Source organism: Lepisosteus platostomus, chromosome 21 (assembly GCF_059453375.1).
Source record: "Lepisosteus platostomus isolate fLepPlt1 chromosome 21, fLepPlt1.hap1, whole genome shotgun sequence".
In the NCBI taxonomy this organism is placed as follows: Eukaryota; Metazoa; Chordata; class Actinopteri; order Semionotiformes; family Lepisosteidae; genus Lepisosteus; species Lepisosteus platostomus.
Window position 1 is genome coordinate 605,628 of NC_142631.1, and position 11,748 is coordinate 617,375.

Here is an 11,748-nt window from a genome sequence, read left to right on the forward strand (position 1 = left end):
ATATGATTGCGCCCTTGGCTGACGGGTGTCACACTGTAGCCAGAAAGGCCCGGGTCCGACACTCCCGGCCTGACTTCTGCTGTGTGCGTCTGTAAGATACCCACTCGGTCCTCGTTTCGCTCTCTTTTTTAAATTAAAAAGAAAATGAAAACGTGAAAATGACTCATATAGCAATGCCCCGCTCAAGTCAACGGGTCACCGACACGGAGAGCACACCCGGGAGACGTAAAAATATAAAACTTACTGAGAGCAGGGTAACAGTGATGACGGGCGTGTCTGGGGGGATGGGGGTGTCGGGGTACTTGTACCACACTGGGGTGACTGCTCAGTGCCCGATTCTTTCACCTACACGTGCAAAGCCAGGGCCCATGGTCTGCTCTGATGAAAGTGACCACGATTCCTTCCAACCATTAATCAATCTTCTACTGAACAACGGCATGCACCAGGTACTTAAAGGACTAAATGGTTAAATAATATTTCGTTCCGGGAAAAATCCGTTTTTTTTTGTCCTGTAAAGTTAAAGAATCGTAGATATTTAATAGAACAAGCCTTTAATTACTCTCAATGTGTTTTTGTCGATTGCAGTGCAGAGGCTCGGTCTGTGGGCCGGTGCTCAGCGCTGCCTCGACCTCAGGAGGTGACGAGCTCTGCGTTTTGTCCGTCTCTCGCTGCGAGGCCAGGTCCAGCGGCGTGTCGGGGGTGTTCAGGGGCTGGAGCGGGACTCTGCCATCCGACAGTGTGCGAGACCGACTCGGGGAATCTCTCCGTGCTGATCCAGCCGGGCCTCGCAATGAAAGGAAAGGCCAAGCGCAGATTTGTACCGAAAAGCTCAAGTGCGGTTATTACAACTCGCAGTGTCAGTGGTTTCGTAGCTGTTACGCTGTTAGTTACATAGGGTCAACGGCTCTGCTTTTCCCGTTGGAAAGAGCGTGAACCAGCATGGGCTGCCTGAAGGCTTCTCTAGTGCGTTTCAACACAGCAGGATTGTGAAACAGTCCCAGCAGCTGATGGAAAGGCAGCCGCCCCCTGGTGGATGAGTTGAACAATGCTGAACCGCGGGCGTTGTAATTGAAGACTCTCGAAACGGGCACTGCAGCTCGGAAAACGGCAGGCACGAAAGCGCTGGTGTTTGCGCTGTTTGCAGGGGGACAAGTCGGGACGAGAGCAGACCGCTCGGGGTCCCCGCCTGGATTGGGGGTTACTGACTGAACGGTCCGGGAACTCATCCACCCGCCCCGTGAAGCAAGCCAGACTCCGGGCTTCAGTCTCACGGCTCGGTTCACACCGCCACCACCCCTTGTGCGGAAAAAATGATTCCTAAAAGCACTCTCTTTTCGGACTTCATCCTGTGCTTTGTGATTCCTGAAACGACACAAAATCTTTTTTTTTTTTGGCTCTGCATGTCATTCCAGAAAAAAAAAAAACAGGAATGCTGTTCTTCCTCTGCAATTTAATTGTTAATGCGTTTCGATGGCATAACATTACGTGCAATGTACTTGCATTACTTGCAGCGATGGGTTGTGTGTTGGAATGTTGCTGTAATCAGAAAAAAAAAACTTACTCAGGATAATTAATTCATTGCTAAAAACGAATTTCTGTTTGGCAGTGTGCTGCACTAGTGCAGGGATCTGCAGTAACAGCCTGTATTGCTCTCACTGTGACACGCTAATGGTTTCAGTTTCAGAATGCACTGCATGGCAACCTTGAATAACCACATCAGCTGCAATAATTCGAATAAAACAGACATACAAAGAAGACTGAAACCATTTACATTTATTGCTGAACACATTTTGTACAAAAACTTCACGATGTTCTTCTATGAGAAGAAAGTACCAAGGGCATCAGTGATCTTAAGCAGAAACACACAGACTGTACAACTCACACTGACAGTCTTCAAAAAACATCAAGTACAGTACAACAATTGCCAGTTCTCCTTCTCCCTTTTAAACCGCGTGCAGTGTTCAACCCTCACTGTAAGTCTCAAAGTTCTCTGTATAAATAAGGTTTGTAAAAGGAATTCCTTAAAAATGCTTTTCTTGAAACAGTAACTGTAGAAATCCGATCTTGCAGATCCACAAGTTTTCTTCACAAGGCAGAAGCTTCTGGTAAGACCTCGAACGTCAGATCCATCGGCCAGTAACACATTACAGCACAGCACCAGCCCAACTGGTCACCATCCCACCTGACGCCCCCCCCTTACAAACTGGCAACGGAGAGCAGGTCAGCATTGTGCGGTCAGCAGCTTGAGACAAACGAGAACAATCTCTTAGTGTCAACAGGTTAAAAGCCAGGCATTATCATATGAACAGAAGCCTAGATGAGAAAAGAACCGTCTGACCTGTACTGCTTCAACACAACCTAAACAGCATGTTGTTATATACAGTACGTGTGTGTAAATGGATGTGGAAGTAAAAGGACTCACACAGCCTCTGATCTTTCTCAGGCCCACAGCTGTGCAGGGTGGAGGACCCCTCTCTCATGGCTTGTTCCCCACTCCTACCACCCTTTGCATAAAACAGTGAGGCCTCTCCACCCGCCATAGACTGCTGAGGACACCAGACCTCAAGACCTGCTGGGCTGCTCTTTGCCAGTCCGGACAGGCGACTGCACTGTGCAGCCCAGCAGGCAGGAGCCCAGAGCAACCACAGTGTCTGTCCGTCTGTCTTCATCCCAGCTGAGCTGGACCCAACGGCACCAGCTCCAACCAGAGCTCCTCTGCTCTCAGACAGTTTCAGAGCCACGTGCATCAGCTCTGCAGCTCTCCATGAGAGAAGGCAGACTCCCCCCATAGAGAGCTCAACCCCACACTGCAGCCATGAGATGTATTTATTAGCACCCTTCTTCAGCCCGGAACCCCAGAACACTCAGAGAATCATTCGCAGACAGACTGGGCCCAGGGACCCCTGCTCCCTTGGAGAGAGACGGCACAGGCTACTCTGCACTGTAAGAGACTTGCACTCTCAGAAGGCGTTTTCTCCATTTTTTCATTTGTACATTTTTAGGAATGTTCAAAATATTCCACAGACATTTGGTGTTGTGTGGTGGGAATTTTAAAGAAAGTTAATAATACAGTAGGCAGAATACCTTGCTGACAGTGCTCTTAGCCACGCTGTCTATGTCAGCTGTAAGAAACTGCTTATTAACCTAAATTACATTAGAACTGCTTTTTGTCTACTTGTGCAGTTTCTGAACAATTCCAAACAGCTTCAGTAGTGTAGGAGACTAGTATCTGGAGCGTGGACACTAATGACGTCTTCTGTGAAATTAAAGGCACGCATTTTATACATATATATATTCTGTAAACCATCATCCTTCATACTAAATAACTCCATGAGTCGCAGATGAATGGCAGAATTGTCTTTCTTGTAAAGAGTGAGAAAGCGTAAGGAATTGAAGCAGTTAACACACACAGACTTTGCACTCCACCCTGAAGTGGTCATCTCGTATTTCTTGTGCTTACGAGGTGACCCGTCTGTATTGGATTGTTTCAGCTCTAAATCAAAGTTGGAAACAAACGATAGTTTTCAGAGACTCTCAGCAAGCAGAGCAGCTCCATAAAACCACCGGCCTGACTGAAGGTATACAGTTCTTGCGAAATAATAATAATAATCACTTTGTTTGAAGCTGAAATTAACGTTCTGCACTTGAAGTGTAAACAGAAAGTTTGTCTATTAAAAAGTATAACAGATTCATATCTCTTAGTACTCTTGAAATAAATAAACATATCTACACTTTCAGTATAAAAAGGAAAACATTTCACTTTCAATAAAGTACCCCTGATATTCAGTAGTATATATTAATATACATGTAAAATATGAAAGAACAATCCAACTCCACAAATGATTTCGACATCATATTCCCTTATCAGGAAGTCTCTGAGACACTCCTATTTCAAAAGATGTCAACTGAAATAAAGCAGAAACTATGCTATTTGGCTGTAATTGCTTATCTGACGTACAGTAAACTAGCTAAAGAGAGATTATTAACACCCATAATGTAATCAGCCAATTTAAAAACAAAAATGTTTCACATCATTTTCTAAAATGACTAAAAATGTACCAAGCCAGCTTTTTTTTACTGGTTGTTTTCTGCTTCGTGGCTTGTGTGATCACCAAAACCCTGTGACCCTGTGCTACTCAAAACAGCAGAATACCCGTATTGTGACAGCAGAGCTGATTCCCACTGGAATCACTGCGTCAGGAAAAGCAGAAATCCCAACTCGTGCCGCTGTGTGCAGCGGCCATGTTTCAGCCGAAGCACTGCCAGTGGTAAACAATATTTACACAGCCTCCGGCCCCACTGTTACACCGACAACCTGCTCCTGACGCTCCAGGCCTCGACTGCTCCTTCCCACGGACCTGTCCGAGAGCCAGACGGCGGACAACAGCGCCGTCCGCCCCGTCTGCTCCAGAATGAGGAGGAACGAATCCGCAATCCGCCCGGCACCGGGCAGAGCTCCCTCCTGGACCTACCAGCTGTAAAGCTAAAGACTCCCGTATATCCTGCGGATTCCAGGCCTCCTTCAGCGCGTGGGAGCCGACGAAAATAAACCGCTTGGAAGCCCCACCCTTTCTAAAGCCACCTGCTCCACGTGCCCCCCCCCTCGGGCGGAGACGACCTGCAGACGAGACCGCGGCTTCAACGGTCCCGTCTCCAAGAAGAACTAGGACAGGAGACCCAGCTCCAGCTTCCACACGTCCACAAGTCCACTAGTCCACTAGTCCGCACAGCGTTCCTCTCCACCCCCCCAGGGGGAGGGAATAAATAACGAATACACAACCAAGCTCAACACGTCCGGCGCTCCCGGCTGTCCGGTCTCACCGCCGGGAATGTGCCGGGACGCACCGCTGCAACAGAGCCAGCCCGCGGGCAGCAGACGTCCCCGATGTCCCTCCAGCGAACACAGACGCGCATCACGGGCGCCAGGCAGGGGGGTCTCCTCGCCACGCCTTCAGCGAGCGGAAGAGCGTCAGCAGATGTGGGCGGCCTGCTGGGCGCGGCGGGCCTGGTAGGCCCGGGAGCAGGAGGACACGTGCCGGTGGAAGCTGTCCCTCCACATGAAGCGCTTGCTGCAGATGCTGCACTCGTAGGGCTTGATGCCCGTGTGGATCTTCATGTGCCCCACCAGGTGGTGCTTCATCTTGAACTTCTTGCCGCAGACGCCGCAGCCGTAGGGCCGCAGCCCCAGGTGCATGCTCATGTGCCGGTCGCGCTGGCTCTTGTGGGTGAAGCTCTTGCCGCACTGGCAGGGGTACAGCTTGTACACCACGGCGGTGAAGCCCGAGTGCGAGGTCTCCTCCTGGAGGCCCGGCGAGGGCTCCGCCCCCTCGTCGCCCCCCGGCCCCGCCCCCGGCCCACAGTCCTCTCCGCCCCCCGCCGGGCCGCCCGCCTCGGCTCTGTCGGCGCCGAACCCCTCCGTGGACGCCCCGTAGAAGTCCAGCGGCTCGTCGTAAGGGGGCTCCCCCTCCCGGCTCCCCTTCAGCTCCTCCGCCGGCGCCTCCTCCGCGCCCGGCTGGCTCTCCGGCTCCGCGGGGCGGGGCCGCTCGGGGTCGGGGCCCTGGGGCTCCTGGGGGGGCGGCGCCTCCGGCTCGGGCTTCTCCGCCTTGACCTGCACCCACCTCCGGTGGCACATGATGCTGGGCGGGACGTACAGCGGCCGGGGGCCCTCCTCGCCGGGGGGCTCCGCCTCGCAGTCCGCGCAGTCGCCGGCGCCGCTGCAGGGCGAGGGGAGGGCGCTGCCGGGGCAGGAGCGCTGGCACAGCACCGCCGGGTTGCCCTCCAGCAGCTCGGTGCACTTGTCCACCACGTGCCACATCTGCAGGAAGCTGGCGGCCGTCAGGAAGGCCACGACGTCGGCGGCGGGCAGCAGCAGCGCGCCGGTGTAGCAGGACAGCAGCAGGCTCTCGAAGACGGCGGGGGGCATGACGTCGGGCAGCGTGACGCGCAGGCTGTTCTTCAGCAGCACCTGGTCGCAGAAGTAGGGCGAGCTGGCGGCCAGCACGGCGCGGTGCGCGCGGAACCGGCGGCCCTGCACCACCACCGTGATGTCGCACAGCTGGCCCAGCTGCCGCTGCTGGTTCAGCTTCTGCAGGACGGAGCAGGAGAAGTCCGGGAATTCCACACGGAACGCGTTCGCCTCCGCTTCCATACTTCCGGGAGTCTAGACCTTGGAAGGAAGAACCGGGAGAGGCTCGGATTAAAAGACGGGCACAGTCCATCCATCCACTCCCGGGAGCCGATCCCAGCAGCCCGCGGGACGCCAGTCCATCGCAGGGCAGAAACACTCACTCTCACACCCAGAGGTCAGTTAACCCCCCCAGCATGCCTCTGGACTGTGGGAGGAAACCCAGGCGCACGCGGGGAGAACATGCAGACTCCACGCAGACGGCAGACCCGTCCTGGCACCGAGCCCAGGGCCCCCGCGTTGAGAGGCCGCAGTGCTCCCCACAAATCAAAGTGACATTTAACGACTTTCCTCTCCCGGGGACGCTAATTCGAAAGGCACACTGCGGAGAGGGTCGCTGGTCACTGGTCGGCCACTGCGTCTGGACAGCTGTGTTAACGCCCCCCACCCCGTCACTGGACTGTTCCTCCTGCCAGACCCGCACTGCGCCTGCCCCGCGCCCACCCCCCCACTCCCGCCACCACGCAGGGGAGCGCCGACGGCCCCTGGGGAGGCTCCCTCAGGGCCACAAAGGCCATCAGCTGCTTGCCCCCAGAAGGGTGGCTGCCCGCCTGCTGTCCTTTGTAAGAGCTCCTCTGTTCTTTGTTTAGGTCAGTATCCAGGTCCATTTCCTCCAAAAGCAGAAAACAAAAACTACTATTTTATGCTCCTTCGGGCCCCTTTCTGTAGCAGATTAAGGAGATGCAGAACCAAGGAGCAGGTCAGCGTAATAAAAAGGTGTCCTGGCTTTCTGCGTTGCATCACGGTGGGGCTGTTCTCTGACTATTGATCCCCACTGACGGTCAGCACTGACCGATCAGGAGCTGGGTGGCTTCTGCGTCAGCAGGCAGGGAGAGCACGACACACCGGTCACCGCCCACCGGACATCCCCACACCTGGCGACCGCCCACCGGGCTGAACGGACGCAGGAGAGCCTCACGCTGGGGAGGGGGCGTGGGTGCTCGGGAACGGTATCCTAGCTGTGCTGATGAGCAACAGCTACAGACTCCATCTGCTCACGTTAAGAGACGGCTGTTCCTGGCACTCCCGGTGTAGTTTAGGTAGTCTCGGGTCAAGAGCTGTTCGCTGTGAGCTGGCAGGCCAGAGGGGGTGTGAGGGCAGCAGGCAGAGCCTTCGCGGCACAAGTGGTCCGTGCGCCGAAGATGCTGCCCCTCCGCCTCCCTTCACGTCCTCGTCTCCACTGCGCCACGGCGGTGCGACCGGAGCCGCCGGGGCGAAAGACGGCCGTGAAGCAGACCCCAGACGGGGCCGAGGGACGGCGGGCGGGGGAGGGGCGGTGCGGGAACGTGACCGCTCTGAGCCGCGCAGGACACGCTGGGCCAACGTCACCGGCGCCGGTGGGAGCTGCGAGGCCTGCCGCCCCGGCAAGGCGGAGAACGACGAGCCATGTAGCCGCAGTGACAATGCCCCAGCGCGCACAGACATCTCAGCACAGCCCCGGCCTCCTCCTCCTCTCGGGAAACACTGTCCGCAAACCCGGCCTGCGCGGCGAGCCGGCCCCCGCTGCACGCCAGACTGCCGGTGAGCGCGGCTGCTCTCACCTGTGTTGTCATGCTTCGCTCGAGCCCTGGGACCCTCAGCCAGACGCGCTCCGTCCGCCGCACTGCTCCAGGAAACCGTGACATCATCACGCACACCCCCCCCCTCTTCCGCGTACCGCGTGGTGCGCGCTGTAAACAAACCCTCCCGGCGCGCTCCCGCTCCTCGCGGGCTCCCACGCGTGTGCCGGGGAAGCAGCACTGGACAGGCGCCACAGCATCCGTGTGCGGGTGCAGAAACCGCAGGAGTTTTTGTTGTTGTTGTGGTTGTCCAGTGGGGTACCGACCTGTACCCCCACGATGCGGAGCAGTGTCTGAAATGAAGAGTCCGCTCTTCATTCTGACTCACCTGTAAGTCTCTGCTTTGCAGGAGTTACAGCAAATACAAACAACGACACAGTGCGCAGCGTTAAAAGTGAAAACGAAGGACAGTATAAAAGTCAACGCGTTGTTCAATAATTTCTTTGGTTCAACCACTTGTATTCCAGCAAAAAAAAAAACACTACATTCGAAAATATGATTTAAGAGGCTTTAAAACCACCTGCAATTCAAACCACCCTTCTCTTCCACGAGAGTTCAGGGGCGCTATCTCCCCCAGAAGGCTGGCGTGTTCGCCAATCGTACCCCGGGGGTCGTGGGGCTCAGACTAATAACTTGCATATGAAGGCAATCGAGGTGTCAGTCAGGCGGAGATCGACATGAGCTTTTGCTGCTAATTTAGGGTTCCATTTTATCTTAGAAAGAGCATCTATTTGTGAGATATCACTCACAAAATGGATTCATGCTTTTTTGCAAACCACAACAATACCAAAATTCTGAGAGCGAGCATAAACCGGAGGCTAAATTAAACGTCTAAGGACCCCGAAGATGTCTGTAACACTAGGTGCTGTTTTGCTCATGTTTTTGAGGTCTTGCGAAATTTCCGTTGCTAGCAAGCTGCCAATTATCATCACACAAAGAGCGAGAGAACAAGAGACGTTCTGTCAGACAACCAGCAGATGGCGCCAGTGGCCCGTCTGAGCTCAGCCGAGTTGCAGGCGGTACCGGTTCCGCAGCGCCAGCGCCCCTTGAAGTCTCTGCCTAGCGACTGTTGTGATGTTTAAAAAGGTGAAAACACTAATTAGAACAGTGATGTCTGTTGTCTACACTTTGGACTATTTGAATGTATATGGATTGATATTTGAAAGATGTTTTATTGGATGATGTCCGGTTATAGTTATCTATACATCAAAACAATATTTTGTTTTTGTATTAGGACAATGTACAGTATACTACACTTGGCGCACGAATAGGGTTGTGAAATGTCATTTTTGATCGGTTGAGAACTCCGTGTTTTCCTTTGCCAGCCATAAAAGGTTACCTTTATTCCTGCAGTTTAGGGCTTTGAATGCGTGTTTCACGGGGCCTCCGGCCGACCCCTCAGGGGTCCGAGCGTATCTGAGACCTGGGGATGACGATTGCGCCGTTTGCCAGAAAAAAAGTCAACCGAGAAGCGATTGTATTAACAGACAGAATTCCGACTTTATTAGATCAGGCACAATGGGACACGCGATGCCTTCGCAAACGCATCAGCACAAATCAGCTCGATCGCGGTGCTGGGCAGAGCATTCGATTTTCAGTTTTTTATTTTGCTTAAATAAAAGAAACTCCGAGGCTCATCCTTCAAAACGTATGAGAAATACGTGTCTTGTGACAGCACTTGTAATAACGCGTGTCAGCTAACTTGATTTCTCTTCAAATTCATATGCATCATCAGAACAATGAATTAGAACAGCATGTGATCCGAGGACAGCGGAGGTAAGGGCATAATCGCATTACTCGGGAAGAGATGCCTCAGATGAGAACAAGTGTGCAATAAGAGCACGTAGCTCTAAGTGCCTCATATATCTGCCATTTTCATCTGCAGTTTTGATGACTTTTCTTTCCAATTTCTCTCGTTGCTGTGCAATGCAATGTCTCCGCCTTGTTTTTCGTGCGTCGGTACACAAGTGTTCAGATGATTTCCTAAGTGTAGAATTCAATTAGATGTGATGCAGTAGTGTTAATCTTGATCATCCACCATTACAGCCACTGTGCCACAACCTGCTGGGAGGCCAAGGGAATTAAGGCTTGACTTGTTAACAAACGGGACCATTGTTAAATTGCTGTATATATATATACAGTATACTGTATGTCCATATGGCAGTGGAATGCAGTGCAATACCCTTGGATCAGTGGTGCTGACGTGCAGATGCTTGCAGTCAGTGTAATTGAACAATGATCTTGTTCAGGCAACGGGGAGCGATCTTCTCTGTGTGCCTTCGATTGTATGAGTACCCGGACAGCTAATATTGATGAAATAAGAATACAAATCCTCCTAGCCTGGAGGAGCCCCTCTGCCCAGTCCCTTCCTTCGGCCCGGCGGAGCGCGGACCTGCAGCACCGCCCCTGGGAGGATGTGCGTCACATGTGTCCCGGAGGGGGCCTGCGGTCCATCACCGAGGGAGGGGCGTCGTGCTCAGGTCTGTTGGCCTCTCGCCCGAAGGTCTCCTACAGCTGGGAGACGTCCTTGCTTCACCTCGCTAGACGCTACCATTCTTTTGTCTCCTTGGCAGGTGGCGGAGGCCTACACCTTGGGTATTTCTAGGACGTGGCTGAACCAAACTTTAGAATAACTTAGCTACTAAACTACCATAACCCGCAAGACGGGCTGAGTAGCCTCTTGTGAGCACTTTGTCTTGAGCTGTGAAGTGTTCAGCGTTCCTTTCTCTGCCTTGTCCACTCTGCACCTCAGCAGACATTCCTGAACCCAGACCTCCCCCTGGCCCAGACCCAGAGAAGGGAGAGACACCGATGAGTGAACAAACTCCTTCTACAACATCTTTGCCTCCCTCAGTGATCCTCCCTTTCAGACGAGAGATCCGAACGTTATCTCCCAGGTCCTTCTCCTGCCCCTCGCTTCTTTCTTCTCCCTTCGCTCATCGTGGGCTGACAGCCTCTGACCTAATCTCGGCGCAGGTGGGGAATCGGCGAGCGGCGCGGCGCTCGGTCGGTGCACGTGCTCCTGACGGCGCACCATGTTAAACAAGCGCGGCTCAGATCCCCGGCAGCAAGCCGCTGTGGACAGAGAGGAGGAGGAGCAGGGGCACCGCGATTAGAAATGGTTTGCTTGACCTCAAGGGGTGATCGAGGTATTGATAAAATTTCAAACAGCTTCTTAATCAAAGAGTTTCCTGTTGAAGCTGTAATCTTCGCTGAAATGGGTCTTTGTTACCTTTTGCACTGTTCACTTGACCAGAAATTCTTTCCAGCTAAGCTAATGGGGCCACTTAGGAGGAGGAGAGGAGAGTGGGTTTGGGCTGCTGGAGGTGGGATGAGCTCACAGCGTCCCGCTACGGGCAGATAATTCCAGGTGACTTGGCAGTTTTTCTTCTTGTCCCTCGGGCTCAGTGCAGACCGAGACCCCAATGCTTTTTAATGCTAAACTCTCAGTATTACAGGAAGGACAGTTTGTGCCTTAGAAGTGGAATTCAAATAAACTGTAATGGAGCTGCTCAGGTCCGACTTGACTAAATGAATCCAGGCAGCGTCTCTGATGGGCTCCCGTCACAGCATCGTCTGGGAACACAGTCATGGGCTCAGCCACACGCTGCGAACACACCTGTGCGCTCTTCACCCAGAACAGACGCTCCGCAGAGTCTGCACGCAAACACGGCCAGTCCCTCAGAGATCATGACAATGTCAGGGACTCAGGAGTCTTCATTCTTCAGGATCAGTAGTGAGGTAGAGAAAGGAGATATGAATTATACATTTATGCAAGTGGAAATTAATAAGAAATACATTTCGGAGGCATATCTTTACAGAATAAACCCACCTCCAGGATCGATTCACCCACGAACCCTAATCCCATCCACAGCACCGTTCAGGTGGATAACCCCAACCCTGACTCCAGTGGCAAACTGGTGCTTGGAGAGGGTTCCCCACGCCCGGCTATGTCATACATTTTTTACAAAGGTTAAAATCTGGCCTTCCGGGGTCTTCTTTGTC

General features: G+C 53.2%; 1 protein-coding gene and 1 long non-coding RNA gene across 3 annotated transcripts; one reads left to right on the top strand and one right to left on the bottom strand.

Moving 5' to 3' along the window:
• Positions 1-306: 306 nt before the first annotated feature.
• Positions 307-1,755, top strand: LOC148643795 (uncharacterized). The gene is made up of 2 exons (XR_015928920.1): positions 307-446; positions 586-1,755. It is a non-coding gene; the product is annotated as an uncharacterized LOC148643795 (long non-coding RNA).
• zbtb43 (zinc finger and BTB domain containing 43) lies at positions 1,756-7,845 on the bottom strand. Of its 2 annotated transcripts, none has more exons than XM_088615157.1 (2): positions 7,726-7,845; positions 1,756-6,166 (listed from the first exon to the last, which is right to left on the bottom strand). In XM_088615157.1, the coding sequence occupies exon 2, from the start codon at positions 6,146-6,148 to the stop codon at positions 4,970-4,972; it is 1,179 nt and encodes a 392-aa protein (XP_088471283.1). In that variant the 5' UTR covers positions 6,149-6,166; positions 7,726-7,845; the 3' UTR covers positions 1,756-4,969. The 2 variants fall into 2 exon arrangements, with proteins under 2 accessions (XP_088471283.1, XP_088471284.1); XM_088615158.1 differs by lacking the exon at positions 7,726-7,845 and adding an exon at positions 7,184-7,710.
• Positions 7,846-11,748: the final 3,903 nt, after the last annotated feature.